The 21,151-nt window shown below is 39.0% G+C and overlaps 3 protein-coding genes across 3 annotated transcripts in view; 2 read left to right on the top strand and 1 right to left on the bottom strand.

Moving 5' to 3' along the window:
- ATG10 (autophagy related 10) overlaps positions 1-17,711 on the top strand; it is a 292,867-nt gene extending 275,156 nt beyond the window's left edge. Inside the window, exon 8 of the mRNA XM_063086273.1 lies at positions 17,635-17,711. The gene's annotated coding sequence lies outside the window, so the exon portion shown is untranslated. The remainder of the gene's footprint in view (positions 1-17,634) is intronic.
- Positions 850-2,622, bottom strand: RPS23 (ribosomal protein S23). The gene is made up of 4 exons (XM_063086925.1): positions 2,538-2,622; positions 1,938-2,097; positions 1,197-1,317; positions 850-1,044 (listed from the first exon to the last, which is right to left on the bottom strand). The coding sequence occupies exons 1-4, from the start codon at positions 2,539-2,541 to the stop codon at positions 898-900; spliced, it is 432 nt and encodes a 143-aa protein (XP_062942995.1). The 5' UTR covers positions 2,542-2,622; the 3' UTR covers positions 850-897.
- The window catches only part of LOC134370521 (V-type proton ATPase subunit S1-like protein), a gene marked incomplete at its 5' end in the record, with an annotated part of 43,835 nt that continues 25,444 nt past the window's right edge, over positions 2,761-21,151 (top strand). Inside the window, one exon of the mRNA XM_063087608.1 lies at positions 2,761-2,858. Coding sequence (XP_062943678.1) covers positions 2,761-2,858 — 98 coding nt within the window. The remainder of the gene's footprint in view (positions 2,859-21,151) is intronic.

Genomic DNA, 21,151 nt, shown 5'->3' on the forward strand with positions numbered 1-21,151 from the left:
AATTAAACTTTATCATAGGTATCTAAGCATAGGAGAAAACAATCTATGAACTTTTTGAAGTACCCTCCTACATAGGGTTTGACACTATCCAGTGTTTAAGGCATCCTAGGGGGTTCCCCGCATATAAAGGAGGGACTTCGGTTATCAGTTACTGACAAGCTCATAAGAACACTTTAAAGATCAATGTTCCCATATACCTGGTCTCCCTTGCTTTTGCACTTTTCTCTACTCCTCAATTTGCTTGGCATATACTTCCGTTAACTCCCATCTACAAAATCAGCTACTACCTGTATCTTATTTTAAACCGTAATATAGACACAGTATAGATCCTGACACCTTTAGTTACTGGAAAAACCACCACAGCAAGAAGCAACTTTGAGGGTACTGTTTGCCATCTTGGGTCATCAAAAGATGAATCCAAGAATGAGCATTTCCAAGGTTGCCCAAGATGATCCATGCTCGGTGAAACTTAAGAACTGCTTAGAAAGTATCTCACTAGAAATTTATTGAGTTTTTAAAGTACTCTATACTAGAATTCTGTGTATTCCAGACTTATAACTTATTTTTATTCCATGAAGTAAGGGAAACTGTCCTTGGTTACGAATCCCATTTATTCTAGAGACTTTTTTTTTTTTGTATTTTTCGTGATCGGCGCTTGCATGGGCCATTCCTATATGGGATCCGAACCTGCGGCGGGAGCGTCGCCGCGCTCCCAGCGCCGCACTCTCCCTAGTGCGCCACGGGCTCGGCCCCTAGAGACTTCTTAAACAACTTCTCACCATTTCCTAAAACCAGTAAAGCACACAATCCATCTGTGTGGTGTGAACAGGGAAAATAAGATAGAAAACATTTTTGGCATATGAAAATTTATTACCACTGTGTTTTCACCATCAAAATTTATGATCTTGGTCTTTCCTTCTTGCCTTTGTATAGGGCCAAAAGGGAGACATTGGCTACTTTGACAACCTTAAAACGGACTCCAGGAATGTCACCAACAGCATGACCTTTTCGACCAAATCCAGCCACCAGAACTTCATCATTTTCCTAGAATAAAATCAAAAGTTTACTTTTGGTGTCAGTGGCATTCTCAAAAATACTCATTCATGTGAGGAAACTCCCATTCATTGGATACAAAACTAGGAGAAACCACCCCAATCACAGAAGCCACAAGAGATTAGATTTATTTAAACATTCACCTCGATAAAGTTCAAGCAACCATCATTGGGTACAAAGGCTGTGATTTTCTTGCCATTCTTGATCAGCTGGACCCTGACACACTTCCTGATGGCAGAATTTGGTTGTTTGGCTTCAACTCCTCTGAAACATAAATAGCACAAAAGAATGAGCTGACTTTCTGAAAAGAAATACAATTTAGTAAATTTAGCATAGAATTTAATGACTACCACTAAATTTGACTGAGCCATTTGAAATGACCACTTTTTAGAGTAAAAACAGAAGTCAAATACTGGCAAACTCCTATGACTCAATTTTAGCTGTATGACCTTAGGCAAGTTACTTCTCTTTACCTTCTAAGGTATAAAAAGCATTTGACTGCAAAGTTTAGATAGTTGACAATACCATTGCAGTTCTCAAACATAGTAAAATCTAGTGCTCATTTATATCCCCTATTTCATTATTGCCAATATTTCTTTTAATTCCTCCCAGGCCAATGTGAAATTAAAAACCTTAGTTATCTAGTCCCCAAGCACTAAATTTACCAACTTTTACATGCAACAGTGCTTTGCAATTTTAACCCTTAAACACATGGGTACACAAAAGCCTATAATCTATTACTGCTTTTTAAAAAAAAAAAATTCAATAAACGGAACACAAAGTTCCCGACTTACGAAAGGCTTATCTGGACCTAACTCCACTGCAACTCCAGAAGCAGCTTTATTCGTCTCTGAGTTACCACAGTAAAGTCAACTTTCACTTACACTTTTTCCAGCACAATTCCCTTTGCATGGGAAGCGCCTCCAAAAGGATTAGCCTTCAAGGCTGTACCCAAATGGGCTTTCTTGTACTGCTTATCATGCCACTTCTGGTCCCGTCGGTGACTACGGAGCTTCCTGGCAGTACGAAGACCGCGACACTTGCCTAAAAATTAAAATCAAATTAGTTCCTCCGAAAAAACACGCTGACGCCATACTTCATACATTCCTAAGACACTCTTCTCACCTGGACTAAGCCCTTAAGCCGGCTGGCTCTTGTATCACATCTTGGCCCACGAGCCAAACGTTCGGCCTCAAAGTTCTCCTGAACCGACGAACAAACGTTAGAAGAGAGCATGGGCACTCCGGTAGAGGTTTACCCAAAGGATGAGGCCCCAGGCCAACGGTCGGGGGGCAGCGCCGGCCTCCCAGCCGCATGGGCCCTTTCCGCGCCGGGACATGTGCCTGCGGGAGCGGCGCTTCCCTGGCCCTGCCCCGTTGGTCCCCCCGGGGCATCCTGCTCCTCGCTCTATTCCCATTCCCCAGCCCGCCCCCGAGGCCCAAGTCCCGCTTGCGGTCCCCTCAGCCTGGCCCCGAAGAACTCACCCATCCTGCCGGCGCCGCGGGCCTACGCGAAAGAGAGAAACGGCCCAGGAAGGAGCCACAAGCCACCGCGAGCAAGCCCCGCCCCGCCAAGGACCCCGCGCGGCTGTCTGCACGCCGCCTGACCCGAGGCTGGCGCCACTTCCCTTAGCCAGAATCTGCATCTTAATTAGCTGGCATTAAATTCAAAGATTTTTAATTTGCATCGTTGTTTGTTTATTTTTAACGTGAATGCCGGAGACAGGAGGACCGTGGACTACCAATCCCAGAACTCCCGGCACGGGACCCGCGCACGGCGCAGGCGCTCTCAGCAAACCCGCGGAGGTCAGGCTTGGAGGAGCTGGCTGCTCTGGGTGTGTGGTGCAGTGGAGTTCCTGTGGATGCAGTTTGGAAAATTAGACTTCTGGGCTTTAATTCATACGGACAAGCAGTAAAGTAAACTGTAAAATTCAGGGAGGCAGTGTGGTGTAGTAATTAAAATCCCAAGCTTTGGAGTCAGAATGCGCCTTAAACCCCAAAGCTGCCATTTAATGTCTGTGCCACCTTGAGCGATTTATTTAACTAATTCTTTAAACCTCAATTTCTCCTGTAAAGTGAAGTAGATATGAGAATTTTCTGAGATGTTGATTCACTCAACAAGTACTTTTAAAAATGTTTTTTCTGTGCCAGGCACTGGGGATATAACAGTTAAGAGAGTAAAGGTTTCTGCTCATGTAAAGTTTATATTTTAGGTGTGAGGAGATATGAGGTTTTCTATAATGTGCAGAGAAATGTGGCCGTATCTGGAGAGGCATGTGAAGTCAGGGTGGGTTTTTTTAAGATTGGAAATTTTGTGACATTTTTGTATGTTGATGGGATTGTTCCAGTAGGGAAGGAAAAATGGATAATTCAGTAGAGAAAGGGAATAATTGCAGGAGCAAGTCCTCGAGTAGACTAGAGGTGTGTCCGAGTGGAGAAATTAACTGTAGATTAATAATAGAGTGGCAGAGTATGTGGGTACAGCTGCAAATGAATTGGAAGAATTGTTGGTGGGTAGATGTGGAACTTCTCTTTGCTGTTTTCTCGATGAAATAGGAAGCAAGGCCATCAGTGAAGAGAAAAGGCATACAAATTGTAAAGGAAGTTAAATTGTCTTTATTTGCAGATGGCATGATCTTGTGTATAGAAAACCCTAAAGACTCTACCAAAAACTGTTAGAACTAATAAATGAATTTAGTAAAATTATAGGATATAAAATCAACATATAAAAATCAGTAGTATCAGTAGTGTTTCTGTACACTAACAGCAAACCATTTGAAAACAGATTTAAGAAAACAACCCCATTTACGATAGCTACAAAAAATCAAAATACTTAGGACTGTAACCAAGGAGGTGACGGATCTGAACACCTGAACACTGAAAACTATAAAACATTGATGAAAGAAATTGAAGATTTTTTCAAGCAAATAAATAAAAAGATATCTGATTCATGGATTGGAAGAATTAATATTGTTAAGATGTCTGTACTATCCAAAATGATCTGCAGATTCAATACAGTCCCTATCAAGATTTCAATGACATTTTTCATAGACAGAAATAAAGCAAACCTAAAATTTGTAAGGAACTACAAAAGACCTGAATAGCTAATGCAATCTTGAGCAAAAAGAACAAAATTGGATGTGTCACCCTACCTGATATAAAATATACTCCAAAGCTGTAGTAATTAAAACAGCATGATACTGGCTAAAAAAAGTTACATAGATCAGTGAAACAGAATAGAGAGCCCAGAAATTAATTCACACATTTACAGTCAATTGATTATTGGCAAAGATGCCAAAAACACCGTTGGGGGAAAGGATAGTCTCTTCCAGTTAATGATGTTAAGTTAAATAGGCCAGTCACAAAAAATCAAATACTGCATGATTTCACTTACATGTGGAATCTAAAAAAGTCAAACTCATAGAAGCAGAGAGTAGAATAGTCATTATCAGGGACTGGGGAAATGTTGGTCAAAGAATAAAAATTTCAGTTAGGAGGAATAAGTTCAAAATGCATAACATGGCAACTATACTTAATAAGAATGTATTGTATATTTGAAAATTGTTAAGAGTAGATTTTAAGTGTCCTCACCACAAAAAAGTGGTAAGTATGTGAGGCAATGCATATGTCAATTTGTGTGGTTAGCCATTCCACAATGTATACAAATTTCAAAACTTCATGTTTTACACTATAAGTACAATTTTTGTAAATTAAAAATATTAATAATAAATTTTTTAAAAGGTGGAGCTGCACAAAAAGTGGTTACCCAAATTAAATTGGATCACTATCTCACTGAAAAAAATCAACTGCTGATAGAACAAGGGCTTAAATATTGACGGCAAAACTTTTAAATTCTCAGTAGAAAGCAAAGAAACATCTTTTTTAACTTGGGAAAGAAAAATATTTCTACACAAGACAAGAATGGTAGATTTGACCATTTTAAAATTAAGAACCTCCATTCATCAAAAAATCTGAAAGAAAGTAAAAATACAAGTTACAAACTGAAAGTTGATATTCAGTCACAAAACTGACAAAAGATTAATATTTGTGAAAATTTCCACCTAACAAGAACAAATAATTCAATGAAAACACAGTAAAAGACATGAATAGGCATATTACAGAGAAAGAAGCATGTATGTTCATAACATTTGAAAAGATTCATCATGTCTGATTATGGTATAACTTATGCTGGCCTTAAAATTAGGTGGGGAAGTATTTCTGTTGTCTGGAAGTGTTAATATAAAATTGGGATGGTTTGTTCCATGAAAGTTTGGTAAAACATCCTGTAAAACCATCAGGGCCTGGTGTTTTCTTTATGGGAATATTATTAACCACAGCCTAAATCTCTAATAGTTACAAAAATATTCATAGAACTGTGACTTCTTATTTCAGATATGGTAAGTCATATTTCTAGGAATTTTTCCATTTTATCCTAGTTTTCAAAATTGTTCCATAAAGCTGTTAGGACATTTTATTATGTGTTTGTATATATATATATATATGAGGGCACGTCAAAAAGTTCATGGAAAAATTTAATTAAAAGATAATACAAATCTTTCCATGAATCTTTGAAGAACCCTCATATGAATGTATATATATTTTGTTGTTGGAAGGTTTTTAACTATGACTTCAATTTATTTAGTAGGTATGGTACTGTTCAAGTTATTTCTTCTTGAGTGAGGTTTGGTAGTATGTGCCTTTCGTGGAATTCGTGCATTTCATCTAAGTTGTCAAATTTATGGGCACAAATCTGTTTGTAATATTATTTTATTATCTTTTTGGTATCCATGAATTTATAGTGATGTCTCATCTTTCATTCCTGACATTAGTAATTTGTGTCTTTTCTCTCTCTCTTTTCTTGGTTAGTGTATTTAAATGTCAGGATTCACTAGAGAAATAGAACCACTGGGATGAATATATATATGGAGATATGTCATGAGGAATTGGCTCATGCCATTATGGAGAAGTCCCACAGTCTGCTGCCTACAAGCTGGAGACCCAGAAGAGCTGGTTGTGTAATTCAGTCTGAGTCTGAAGGCCTGAGGACTGGGGCCAGTGATGGTGTAAATCCCAGACCAAGGGCCAGAGAAGATAAGAATTCCAACTCAAACAGTAACACAGAATAAAGGAGCAAATTCCTCCTTTCCTTTGGTTTTTGTTCTATTCAGTCCATCAATATATTGAAGGATACCCACCTACACTGGAGAGGGCAGTCTCCTTTACTGAGTACACCAGTCCAAATGCCGATCTCATCCAGAAACAGCTTCACAGATATACCCAGAAAAGCACACTCATAGATACATGCAGGAAAGCAAACATTTTAAATCTGGGGATTTAAAATGACCAGTTAAGTTGACACATAAAATTAGCCATCACGATCAGCTAGAAGTTTACCATTCTGATTGTTCTACTGAAATGACAAGCCTTTGGTTTTATTCATTTTCTCTTGTTTTTCTGTTTTCAATGTCATTGATTTCTGATCTTATCTTTATTATTTCTTCTGGTTGTTTTGGATTTAAATTTGCTCTTCTTTTTCTTGCTTATTAAAGCAGGAGCTTAGGTCATTGTTTTGTAAATTCTTTCTAATTTGGTATCAAGGTCTCTCTGCAGTGGCTATAAATTCTAGCCCTGCCTGATGTGGATCCAGAGGAGGTGGTCATGGATATTTATAGCATGCTTTACACAGGATATTCCTTTATCCTGGTGGACAGCCTGTGCCTAAGTGTCTGCCACAAATCTTGTTTATACTGGCAGATACCCTTGTGGTTCTCATTTGACCTGTGTTCAGTTTACTCCTACCAAGACAGCCATGCTATAGGAGAGCCCTGACTAGAAGTAGGGCTCAGGTGTATCAGTCAGGTAAGACACAGAGGAGGCAGTACAACAAAACATGAAATAACAAGTAGTTTTACTACTTTACAGATCCTAGAGAGAAGAAAGCAGCACACATTGTGACAACAGGAATGGGGGAAGCCATCTGGGACACACATGCTCAACCAGTGGGTGGGGAGAAAGAGAAAGAGGACCTGTGGAACTAAAACCTTTATTTAGGTTCAGGGTGTTACCCAAACAGATTTCCCATGGGGAGTTCTAATTAGTGAGTTTAAAGCAAGAAGGCATGAGTTCTGTGGGGTCACACTGAGACTGAGAGGTGGTCACTGTGGCATGCGTGTAGTTCAGTGTGGGGGTCAATGGGGCAAGTCAAGGGGTTGTATCTAACTGTTCCTTGGGGAAGTGGTCACCAGGGGTAGGTGGATAAAGCAGAAATCTGGATTGACTACACTGAGGATCTGGAAAGAGGTAAGTAATTAGAAACTGTCAAGGGTGACTAAGCCCTACTTCTGGTATGAGAAAGTCCAACTTATATTCAAAATGGATGCTGAGGCAACATGAAATTATGGTCAGTCACTATAGTCATTGACCTGAAACCTTTGTTCTTTTCTAATGTTTTTAAGGGTATAAATATCCCCCTAAGCACTGCTTGAGCTGCATGCCACAAGTTTTGGTATGTTGTGTTTTAGTTTTAGTTCAATTCAAAATATTTACTAATTTCCCTTTTGGTTTCCTCTTTGACCCATGGATTTTTTTTTTTTTTAAATTTTATTTTGTCGATATACATTGTGGCTGATTATTGCTCCCCATCACCAAAACCTCCCTCCTTCTCCCTCTCCCCCTCCCCCCCAACAATGTCCTTTCTGTTTGCTTGTCGTATCAACCTCAAGTAATTGTGGTTGTTATATCTTCTTCCCCCCCCCCCCCGGTTTTGTGTGTGTGTGTGAATTTATATATTAATTTTTAGCTCCCACCAATAAGTGAGAACATGTGGTATTTCTCTTTCTGTGCCTGACTTGTTTCACTTAATATAATTTTCTCAAGGTCCATCCATGTTGTTGCAAATGGCAGTATTTCATTCGTTTTTATAGCTGAGTAGTATTCCATTGTGTAGATGTACCATATTTTCCGTATCCACTCATCTGATGATGGACATTTGGGCTGGTTCCAGCTCTTGGCAATTGTAAAGAGTGCTGCGATGAACATTGGGGAACAGGTATACCTTCGACTTGATGATTTCCATTCCTCTGGGTATATTCCCAACAGTGGGATAGCTGGGTCGTATGGTAGATCTATCTGCAATTGTTTGAGGAACCTCCATACCATTTTCCATAGAGGCTGCACCATTTTGCAGTCCCACCAACAATGTATGAGAGTTCCTTTTTCTCCGCAACCTCACCAGCATTTATCGTTCAGAGTCTTTTGGATTTTAGCCATCCTAACTGTGGTTAGATGGTATCTCAGTGTGGCAAATCAAAATCAAAATCAAGACCCATGGATTTAGAAATGTGTTACTTATTATCAAATGTTTGAAAATTGTCCAAATATTTATGTTATTATTTTCTAGTTTAATTCCATTATGGTGTAAGAATGTACTTTTTTGATATCAGCTTTAAAAAATTTGTTGATTATGGCTTTATAGCTAAGAATATAGTCTCTCAGTGAATTTCCCATGTACACTTGAAAAGAATGTGCATTATGCTGATGTTGGGTGGAACAGTCTATCTATGTTAATTAGCCCAAAGTTGTTGATAGCCCAAGGTGGTTCAGGTCTTCTGCATCCTGTATTTAGGATGATGGTGATGTTCAGTGGAGAGAGATGAAGATTATAGTTGAATGTTAGGTTATGGTTTACTTTCAGTAGTCATGTAATTATTATAAATACAAAAAAATCCCACAAATAAGATATTTGCCAATGGTCAGAGTATTTATGAGCCAAGAATTATGATTACTATGAGAAAAGAGAAAAGGGGGGATTTAATTTTTGGTTTTTGGAGCTTTGAATTTTGAATTTTTCATTTCCTGATGAAGAATTTATTATCTAAATTGGGGACTGAAAGGAAAAGGGACTATTGCCTACCACATCCTTCTTACCCATACTTGCTTGGTTCTGTTTGCTCCTGGTTGGCTCTACAGTTATGTGAGGAGAGGGTTAGAGCATAATGCCCTCCAAACTGGGAAATGAGTTGGCAAATACATATGGTTTACAAGGAATTTTATTAAAGGGTAACTTACGTACAGAGAAAGTCATACACAGCAAAGAATCATATGTTTACAGAAGATGAGAGCTCTCTCTTTTTCTGGAATGCTTATACAGCAAAAGCAGGGTTAATCAAAATAACTTCAGAGAAATAGCTTCAGAAAAATAAGTTTACTGAGGTTCTGGTCAAAATGGTGGAATAGATGGTCCCCAGTGTCACTCTCTCCCAGAAATCAACCAATTTACAACTATATAAAAAAGCAACAACAGCCAAGCTGGGGCCACTAGAGCTCAGGGGAAGAGGAGGTAAGACCTATGGAGTGCATGATGGTGGGAGAAGCCACAATGAAAGAAAGAAAAACTGCTCTGACCATTTCATGCTGCAGCCGCTTTAAGGCTGGATCTGCTGAGCACATGGAGCAGGAGCTGGCAAAAACTGCAGCTGTGCCCTTCGGATGGAGTTGCTTGGAGGCAGCAGGGGAGAAGAGGGCCTTGGTGGTCCCCAGGCCAGCAAGACCACTAACAGGGTTCCTGTGGACCTACACAGGAGTGAGAAGCCACAACAACTGAAAAATGGAGCTCCTCAGAGGCTGGTGAGTCATCACAAGTGACAGGTGCATGGCCTGCCCCACAGGAAGTGTTTGCAGCATGGGCTGTGGGGGAGATGGGCCCACCAGGGGAACACTGGGGCACAGTAAGGGCAGCTGATCTGCACCCCAATCAGCACAGGACCACTCAGAGGAGACTGGTCAGGAATATAGAATTGCATGGGGTGCAGTTTGATGAAAGGACTCAGGCTCAGATCAGAGTTACTGCACAAGCCAGGTGCACCGAGTATCTGGAGAGCTGGAAGTACCTATAAAGTCAACCGTTATAACCTGTGCTGCACAAAACGCCTTTCCTATGGGAGCAGCAGCAAAGCAGCAATTTAGCTCAACCACTGAGCTCAAGTACTGGTTCCAACAGGAAGTTCCCCCACTTTAGAAGTAAGCAAAGGACAAAAAAATATTTCTGGCTCAGACACACTGCCAGCATCTTGGGTCCACCCAGGGGCATGAGGCATGGAACTGGGGACCAGAGCCCCCTCCACAACCAGGCACACCACCAGTGCCTTGGGGTCCATCTGGGGACCCATGGGATTGAGCTGGGGACCGGATCCCCTACCCTCAACCAGGCACACTGTGCCAGTGCCTCAGGGCCCACCTGGGGACCTGAGGGAGGGAGCCAGGGACCGGACTCCGCTCCCACAACCTGGGACATCGTGTGCCAGCACCTTGGGGCCCACCTGGGGACCCAAGGTATGGATCTGGGGTCTGGACCCTCCTCCCACAACCAGGCACACCATCAGCACCAAGGAGCATGCCAAAAACATCACCTCCATGTGGGTGGCCCACCACAGTAACCATGGGTGTGACAAAAGTGGCTAGATGCCACAACCACAATGCAGATGGTCCACTAGCCACTGCAGTGCATTGACACAAGGAGAGTCACCAGCAGAGATAAAGAAAAGAAGAGGATGTCTCTCTCCACAAAGTCCATTCCAGAGTGACAGAAGAAGCATCTTTTCTACGATGATATTTGGGGAACTGATCACACCTCTCAGCATTGGAAAGATAATCTAGGCAACAAATCAACAGAGTAACCATTCTTTCAGAAGGAGAGAAGAAATCTAGGGTTATCAGTGGTGGGAGTTGGAGGGGGATGGGGTGAGATTGGACAAGGGGCATAAAAAATAACTGATTTGTAACTATTTATGCTAGTAATACTGATTTGATCAACATATCTCAACGTTGAACCCCCAAAATATGTATAATCAATTTTGATTCAATAAAAAATTTTAAAAACCCAAAAAACCATAATTAGATATCACCTCATACCCATTAGGATGGCTACTACCAACAAAAACAAAAAATAACAAATGTTGGTGGGGATGTGAAGAAGTCAGAACACTGTTGGTAAGACTGTAAAATGGTGCAACCACTATAGAAAAAAGTATGGCAATTACTCAAGAAATTAAAAATAGAACAACCATACAACCCAGCAACCCCAAGTCTGGGTATATGCCCCAAAGAATTGAAAGCAGGGTCATGAAGAGATATTTGCACACCCATGTTCATAGCAGCATTATTCACGATAGCCAAAAGGGGGAAGTAACCCAAGAGTCTACTGGGGATAAATGGCTAAACAAAACATGGTATACAGAAACAATGGAATACCATGCAGCCTCAAAAGGGAAGGAAATCCTATCAAATACTCCAACATGGATGAACTTAAGGATTTAGTATTTCATTATGTTAAGTGAAATAAGCCAGTCACAAAAGAACAAGTAGTATATGATTTCACTTTTAAGAGGTATCCAAAGTAGTCAAATTTACAGATATAAAAAGTAGAATGCTGGTTACCAGGAGCTGGGGGTAGGGCAAAGGGGATTTGTTGTTTAATGGGTATATTAAGATACCCATTTCATCTTTGGGTTCTGCAAGATGAAAAAGTTTGAGAGATCTGTTTCACAACATTGTGAATATACTCAACACTACTGAACCGTACACTTAAAAATGGTTAAGACAATAAATTTTATAATATGTGGGGGGAAAAACAAGTTTCCTGTGATCTGTGAATTAAGGGGCTTGTGATGCTGTGTACAGACTAGCTGATGCCTGGAATTGGAATAAGTCGTCTACCCCCTAAATCTTACGTTTCCCTTACACTTGGCCTAAGGTTAATCTATACCTGATCAGTGAAATGAAGGAATGAGCTTAAACAGGAGACAATATGGCAGGCGGGGCACAAGATGGTGTCAATTCAGTTTGCCCTGTAACAATTGCTAAGGATTTCACATGTATAATTTCTTTTAATCCTCAAAACAATACCTATATGGCAGGTGCTATTATTAGCTCCATTTTACAAACAGGAAACTGCTTAATCAGAACATGTTTGTTACTTTTCAGATTAGTTATAAGGCAAAATTTTGATTTTTAAATTTAGAAAAAATTTTAATGAATGTTAAGCTAATAAGGCACAAAATAGGTGGATAATCGTTTTCTAGCTAGCAAAACACCAGGAAAACCAGAGGATTGTAGTTGTTAAGATGAGAGTATTTTTATTGTAAGTTGCAACCTGATATCTTTGGGTTGTTAGAGGTGTATGAAAAGCAAGAAACACTTTGTATAAAAGAATCCTATTTGGTAGCTCTTGCGATACCGGGGAAAGCCAGAAGAACAATTTTCCCTCTTTCCTGCTAACTTTTCTTCCTGGTTTCTGTCTTCACTTTACTCATTCCATGCAAGGTGAGGATTGTTGACATTTGTGGTATATTTAGGAAGAATAGTCTTGGGCATGTTTGGCTTTTCCCTTTTTCCTTTTTTGGGACCCAACCTGCCCATAGAGCACATGTTTTCTATTTCTTTCTGGGCAGGCCTCTCTTCCCTACTGAGAGGCCAGTACCGCCATGTTTGTCTTCTTGAACTCAGTCACAATCCATTTTGTTCCTGTGCTAAGTTTTGTTTTCCATCTTAGCCTTTCATGGCAATACAGGTAGTATTTGGGCCACTGCTTGTCTTACTTCTTATTTCTCATCTGGGATAGAGAGAAATTTTTATTTGATTTTTCTAGAGACATCCCCCTCTAAGAAAACCCCCAACTAAGAAGAAAGATTAGTTCATGAGGAGTTTTAGGTCACGGGTGATGCTGATACTTTATACAACACTGGGGAGAAGTTAGCTTTTTGCGAGGGAGAGCCAAATATTTTAACAATTGATTGGCAATTGTTACAAATCGATATTGGAGCATTTACAGTAATTAGAAATCAAAGGTTGACAATTAATATTAGAGCATTTAGAATAGTTAGAAATAATTCCTAATGCTTTAGCCATAAAAATTGAGGCAGCAGTTGCTATGGAAGTGTGGCAAGTTAAAATAACAGATTTAGTGAAAATGAACAAGCAGTGAGAGTAAGACCGATGACCGCATCCTCTGTGTGACTACTAGTGATGAATGTTGAGGGCTTCGTTTTACCTGAGTAAATTATTAAACACAATTTTTCCTTTATCCAAAATGAATAAGATTTCTTATACTCTCATTCTAGCTTCTGTTTGGTGCAGTGATTGTTTCTTCTCACATCTATTCCAAGGTGGAACTGAAGAAGTACGTGCGTGTTGCCGTATAATCTTGCCAATATTCAGGCTTGATCTTTAAAATTCTGTTATTATAATTAAGCCTCTGTGGGATCTAGTGGGAATTGATAAAGCTGTTTTTTGATGCCCTTTGTGAAATTCTTGGAAGAGAGCTATAATTTTAATATGCATATTAAAAGTTATTCTCCAGGTGTTCTCCAGTTTGGCTGAGAACCAAAGGAAAATAGGCTTCTATTTCAGTAAGGACCTTTGAATTATAAGAAAAGAAAGATAATCTTTCTCACTAGGAAATAAAGATAATTTTCCTCACTGCAATGGAATATTAAGTTTTAGAATCTCCTTCCCCTGAGTGATTTAAGAATTGGATAGATGGAGCAGATCTGTGCTGTGTATGAATTCAGTGAGGACCAGCTGATCTTTGGTGATGGGGAATGGCAGAGGGTGATCCTTTCAGCTCTTGCATTCCACAGTAAAAGGATTTACCAAGATTATTTCTAGATTATTTAAATATAATATGAAAGTGATTACAATATATAAATATAAAAACAATGAAAGTAAATATACAAAATTTGGTGCATTTTATATTATTAAAATTTTACTGCTTAACGTCTTTAATGTACAACAAGATTTTGAATTGAAAGAAAAGAGCAAGAGAGAAAAGGAAAGAAACAGATGAAGAGAGGAAGAAAAGAAGTGAGGGGGTTCTGGATTTATACAGTTACACAAAGGACAGCACTAATTTTTCTACTGTTTGAGAAAACTGCTTCTTGATTTTGTTGGTTCTAGTGGTCATTACTGATTATGAGGATAACCAGAATTAATGAATCTGTAACCACTTCACAGAAATGGTCATTTTGCATACTATGGAATAATGTGCTCATGTGTGCATGAATTTTGAAATTTATGTAGGTGGGTTTTAAGTTTAGATTTCCAAGTTCATGTTAATTATTTAGAAAATAACATCTTGGATTTGTTACCTAGTAGTTGTATATATTACTGTCTTTGAAACTAAGTGTGCTGGTTAATTTCTGTCCAAAAAATCCATTTTGCTCTTGTTGTAAATGGTGGCCTCATGTATAAGGCAACATCACATAGCACATTTTCTCAAAATGAGTTTTATTTCAGTGAATTAAAACTCTGATTCCTGTCTCTGTTGAGGTGGGGACCCTGCAGGTACCTGGTGAAAGCATTTTTGAGGGTGGTGGAGGCCTTTCCCTCCCTAGGACCTGGGTCTGTGAGGCTCTTCCCGATCTTCAGTCCTCCCATCCTAGCTCATGCCTGTTACCACACTAAATGTATCATTTAGCAAATCCTTCCAATGAAGGCTCTTTTGCATTGCAAGTAATAGAAACCCATATCAAAGTCTCTTGCCTCTTTATCTATTATGTATTACCTGCCTCTCTGTCCCCTTCGTTTAATCAGCCATTGCCTAGGGTGAAGGTGGGTCTGACCTCAAAGAAAGTCACTGATTTGCTGGGTGAACATCTCATAGGGGTTTACCACAGCAATTGTGTGTTTACATTTCTGCACATTACTGTACTGGGAGTATCTTGAGGTATAAGAACTGTGTATTTTTACCTTGTATTACTGTATCACAGCACTAGTCATGTTTGTGGAATGGACGAATCTATGCAAGAGCAGGACTCCTGTCTCAGATTAGCTTGAGTAACCTGGAATGTAAATATGTGCCACTAATCTGTGTTCCAAGGAGTCAAAAGGAAACCTAAAGTGAGACACATTAACATTCAAATTAAAAGCACATATAACTATTTGATTTACTGTTCTGATTTTAATCAACTCAGAAGTTAATTTGATAAAAATTGGTTGGAATCATAGCAGCAATTAGGCTCTGAGCTTGATAAAGAGTTATATCCCCCCATCCCCCCCACACAAGCTGCAGGTGTACATATTGTATTTTAGAGTAAATTGGTATAACCTGGTTATTGTCCATTTCCATTTTTGAGTTACTGAATTCTGTGGAATACAGTCCTTGAATTAATTGATTTTGATTTTCCTAAAGAATCAGGCCTTGGGAGTCATAGCCATATGCCACGAAGTGGGAATTAGTTATGTGTCATGTTTTGATAGGTTCATTCATTCATTCATTCTGTGCATTCTATTAAGCACCAACTGGGGCTCTATGTGTGTATTAGTCAATCAGACAGTCCTTGCCTTCATGGAGCATGCCTTCTGGTGAGGAAACAACAGCATAAGTAAGTAAACATGAAATTAAATGTCTCAGTGCAAATTGTGATATATATGTTATGATGAAAGCAAACAGAATGCAGGGAGAGTTAGAGAGGTGTGAGGTCAGCCCCACAGAGGGAATGGTATGGGTGAAATTGCTGAGGTGCAAAAGAGCTTGATGTTGTGAGGGTGTTGAGAAGTGGAATGCAAGCCAGTGTTCCTGGGACATGGTCAGGAGGAGGAGCTGGCATCAATGACATGCAGGTGACCAACAGTGACCATGTCATGCAGAACTTTGCGGGAAGTAGATGGATTTGGATTTTGAATCACTGTGAAAAGATCATTATAATTGATTTACACATTTGACTACAGTGGTTCCCCTCATCTGAGGTGCTTTCCATGGTTTCAGTTACTGACAGTCAACCACAGTCCAGAAATATTAAATGGAAAATTTCAGAAATAAACCATAAATTTTAAATTGTGTGCCACTCTTAGCAGCGTGATGAAATCTTGTGCCTTCCTGCTTCATCCCACCTAGATGTGAATCGTCCCCTTGTCCAGCATGTTCATGCTGTAGATAGTACTTGGCACTGGTCACTTAGTAGCCATCCGGGTTATCAGATTGACTGTTGCACTGTCATAGTACTGCATTGCTTGTGCCCAGGTGACTCTTATTTTACTTCATAATGGCCCCAGTGAGCAAGAGTAGTGATGCTGGCAATTCAGATATGCTAAAGAGAAGTTGTAAAGTGCTTCCTTTAAGTGAAAAGGTGAAAGTTGTTGAATTAATAAGGAAAGAAAAAAGATTGTATGCTGACATTGTTCTAAGATCTATGGTACAAACAACTTTTCTGTGAAATTGTGAAGAAGGAAAAAGAAATTCATGCATAGCATATACAGGGTTTGGTACTATTCACAGTTATAGGCATCCACTGGGGTCTTGGGTAAGACCCAAGGATAAAGGGGAACTACTGTAATGCAATTTCTGGTCTGAGAGCATCGAATGAATAGAGACTGTGTTCTTGCTAAATGCTCCATAAGTTAAATATTAAAATTCCTAAGTTAGATTCATTTTGTTTTTCCTGTGGGAACACAGTTCTACATGGTCATATATGATTATAGGAAGATAGATTTTTGATATTCAAAATTTCAGGTAACATTTTATTTAGAAAAATATAGTAAATCAGAAAATGAAGCAAACCCGAGTTCTTTTCTGTTGAAAAGAAGGCAGCATGGATGTACAACTTCCTGTTCTCTCAGACTGTTGAGGGAAAATTTTCCCTGTGCCTCTGCATTTTCTGTATATATTGTGAGTGAGTCACTAACTGTTCTTTGTTATGGGATATCTTTTCTAGGATGTTTGAATAGCAAACAGTTTCGAATGGTAAAAATAGTACCCTTTTTTAAGCAAAGTGTAGTTTTGCTTATAGCCTTGGAAAATAGAGATAGTGTTTCTCTCCAGAGCAAACAAAGGACAGGTAGGCTTAATACCGATTATAGAAGATTGGGATTCCTTAAGCTCAGGGTATCTGTCCTGAAATGAAACCCACTGTTTGTACAAGCATCCATCTGGGCCTACCTGCGTTGCTCCATGGGCAAGGGGAACTGACACAAATACACTGATGCTCATGCCACTTGCTGTGTGGTGAGTAATAAAGTCCTTTGTCTCTGACTCAGAAGTCTTGTGTCTTCTGCCAGCTTCTATAAAACTGGCAGGCTAACTTGTTGACTTATAAGTGGGTAAAATCTCAGATCCTTCTCAATTCTTGAGAGACTCCTCAGCAATCTGAGCTGGCAGATACTGTGTCAGGCAGGTGATACCCTAGTGCTTTGCAGCCTGCAGGATAACCTATTAGCATTTTTTTTGTTATCGCTTTTCTCCTCCAATGTCACAAGATGAGCTATTCTCAGACAATCACATCTTTAAGTGTGACTTCTATTCCAAAATACATGTGTGAAACCTATCAGCTACTAATTATTCTGCCCTGAATATTCTTAACCAAGTGGTAGAATATTTCAAGAACGGAAAGAATGCTATGTTAAAATTTTAGGACCATTAAGACATAAAATATCTTAAAATTATACTTGATTTAAAATTAAAAATTGTGTGTGTGTGCGTGTGAAAATGTAACCTAAGCATATTTCCATGAAGGATTCTTATTCGATAACCACTAAAGGACTAACACTATGGTTTCTCAGTGTTCACAGAACCATTATTGTCTCCCTGCAGGATATTCGTGGGTTTGGGCTCTCACCTCCTCCTGACCAAGGATTTGAGGAGCATGCACTGCTGCTACTGCTGTGGGAGACCGTGAGGTATTGCCCTGGCAGTTGAAGGAGTGGTCACTAGCCGTGTGTGGCTACTTGACACTTGAAATTTGGCTAGTCTGAATGGAAATGTGTTGTAAGGGTAAATTGTACACCAGATTTCAGACTTAGGGCATAAAAGGAATGAAAAATATCCTAGTAATTATTTTAAAAACTGATTAGGTTTGAAATGATAGTATTTTACATGTATTAGGTTGAATAAAAATATTATTAAAATTAATTCCACTTGTTTACTTTTACTTCTTTCAATGTGGCTACTAGAGAATTTAAAATCACATGCGTTGCTCTTCTCATATTTCTATTGAACAATGCTGTTCTAGATCCTTGCTACTCAAAGGGCAGTCCTCTGGCCAGCAGCATCAGCATCATCTGTAAGCTTGTGAGAAACGTAGAATCCCACACCCCACCCCAGATCTACTGAATCAGTCTGCATTTCAACAAAATCCCATGTGATTTGGACACACATGGAAGTTTCAGTAGCAGATAGTCCCTGACTAGGATTGCCAGATTTAGCAAATAAAAATACAAGATGACCAATTAAATTTAGTTTTCAAATAAATAATGAATTATTTTTTAATATAGCGTGGGACATACTTACATTAAAATTATTTGTTGTTTTCCTGAAATTAAAATTTTAACTGGGTATCCATTAGTGTATCTGTCAAAACTACCCAAGACAAAACTCTTCCTGTCCAGACCTGTCTTGTTACTTGAAATTTCATAGAATCAGGAGAAGGACAGAAAGACAAAAGGGAAGATGAAGAGAGAAACTTGGGTGAAATGTAAGAAAAGGGAAAAGAAAAGGAAGCACGAGGGGAAGTGGGAATAAGATGGGTCATGGAAAGACCACATTTAAGGCCAATGACCTTTATTTTATAATTTTTATTAGTAACCTTCTTCCTTATTTTTTCGTCCCCCCACTTCCAGCAGTCATAGTGCTTTATTCTCCTCTCCTCGTTTTCTATAGGGGTCTCTAGCGCCACGTTTGGAGAAAGTGGTGTGTGCGTTCAAAGCAGGTGGTGAGGAAGGGGACAGTATCCTCAGAGCCGAGTCCCCAGCCTTCCTGTAATCCATCATCTCTCTGAAATATCACTTAACAAATAGTCCTTTTCAGCTACCAGTAGATTGCTAGTAAAGAGAGGTTTCTAAGTGCCCCAAATGGTGACACTCTCATTTTGGAGGATTTTCTTTATCGTAGAATTTTATTTTATTTTAGTTTTTTGTGTCTGGCCACAGGGATTGAACCTGGACCTTGGTGACCATGCTCTAACCAACTGAGCTAACTGGCCAGCCCTAATATGGCATTATTATTATTATTATTTTTAATGTAAAACAACTCTTAGGGATTTTGTTGTTTGTTTTGTTTTTCGGGGGGAGCGAGGTGGGAGTAGAAGCTGTTAAAGAAGGAATAACAATAGGTATTTTTTTATTTAGCTAAGCACTGAAATACGAAGAATCTTTTCATCTGCGATCATTTAATCTTCATACCAATTCTTGAAGTACTTTTGTCCCCACTCTTGAGATGAGGGAAAAAAGGCTCAGGAGGGAAAATTACAGCCAGCTGGTGAGGGCTGGAGCTGGGCATGCATTTGAGTCTTGTCTGACCCCAAAGCTAGTGCTCTTGACCATTACAATTCCGCATCTCTCAGCAAATGGAGAGTCTTGAATTCAACACGAAAATGTCAGCTAGGACGTACATATAAGTTTAAGTATGTTCCAGAGATTTCTATTTATTTACCCACCTAAAAAATGCATGTAACATATATACTTCGTAGATTTGGGGGAGAATTTAATAGCTTCCTGAAACGTGCTATGAAAATGTTATTATGAGTTACATGACAGTACCAAAACAATGTAAGTTTGTAAAGAGAGCTTAACTGGTAAATATATTTTCCTTAAAAATCTGCTCCCTAGTAATCTTTCAGTGAGCTAGATAGTTAAAAAACTAAATATTGGTTTCACTCTATACTCTAAATCAAGCACTGTCAGGCCCCTCCCTTCTACTCCCCTACATAATACATCCTAGGAATGCTGTCTTTTTATTGGTCGACTATGCTGTCAGTCACATGGCATGAAAAGTACTGCCTCTGCTCTGTTTGCACTTTTGAATTAGTAGATGTGCTTGGTTTGAAGAAACTGATTCATTTCTTGATGGGAAAAAAAATCTTGTTTAGTTTTTCTCTTATTTTTTTTTGTATGGGATTTTCACTAACTTTGGACCAGATATTTGCCAGGAAGTATGTAGGGTGAGTAATTGCACATCTTTTCATGCAATGCATTTGTGGACTTCAGTGCAAATAAGAAATTAGGTGGTCCTGTAATTTCTTTATATTGTTGTATATCTACATTTGTCTATGATTCAAAATGGATAGACAATAGTAGATCACACAATTAGATAGTGCAATTATTTGACTGGATTTTAAGAGTTAAAAATATAGTCTGTATTATAAGAGGCAAGGATTATTTGTTCAAAATGCCCAAGAAACATTTGTATTATGTATCAAAGTATATATCTGTGAGAAAATGACTCCTCAAATGTCTGTTCAGATTTTTTTATACATACTTACAAGTAAATGTTAATTTCACAGTTTCTTCTGCCATTACGTATGAAGAGAGTAAGAAAAACATTTTAAACGCTAGAAATATATAACTTGTCTCCCAAACAAAAGGTGTTAAATAATTTTAACTGGTAGGAAATGGTAATTGTGTGTGATATACAATATTTGAAATTAATAAGCAAAATTTCGATTTCATTTCCATTGTCCCTTTGGCTTCTTTTCATACCACATAAGGAACATACAGAGATTTATCTGTGAAAAAGGATATTCAGAATATGAACAGCAATAAATTTATGTCATGTCTCTTAATTACTCATTATGTGCAGTGTTTCTCAACAAATGCATCAGGGCATTTAGTGTGAACACAAAGGACAGCCACAAGCAGGATGATCTGGTGAAACTTGTGAGAAAGAATCCTAAGTTACCGGCTGATAAAAGCTATAAGTACAGGCATTTAAAATGTTTTTCTTCCATTGTTCCCAAACAAATTGGTGCTTTCCTTCAGGTTCATTTTTAAATAGTAAGTGACTTATATACCTTAGGTAATTAAAGCTTAGTAATGTTTTCCCACCTGGCTTATAAAGAAATGACTGACAACATATTACCCTGGTAAAATGTACACCAAAAATTGTACATGGTATGATTTTCATTTTCCATTTTGATTTCAGAGTTGGTTCTTTATTTTTTTTATTTTTATTTTTTTGTGACCAGCCATACCACGCTCAGCCAGTGAGCACACCGGCCATCCCCATATAGGATCTGAACCGTGGAACCGTGGCGGGAGCGCTGCTATGCTCCCAGCGCCGCACTCTCCCGAGTGCGCCACAGGGTCGGCCCTCAGAGTTGGTTCTATAATTTGTT

The sequence above is a fragment of the Cynocephalus volans genome, chromosome 2 (genome assembly GCF_027409185.1).
Source record: "Cynocephalus volans isolate mCynVol1 chromosome 2, mCynVol1.pri, whole genome shotgun sequence".
NCBI lineage: Eukaryota > Metazoa > Chordata > Mammalia > Dermoptera > Cynocephalidae > Cynocephalus > Cynocephalus volans.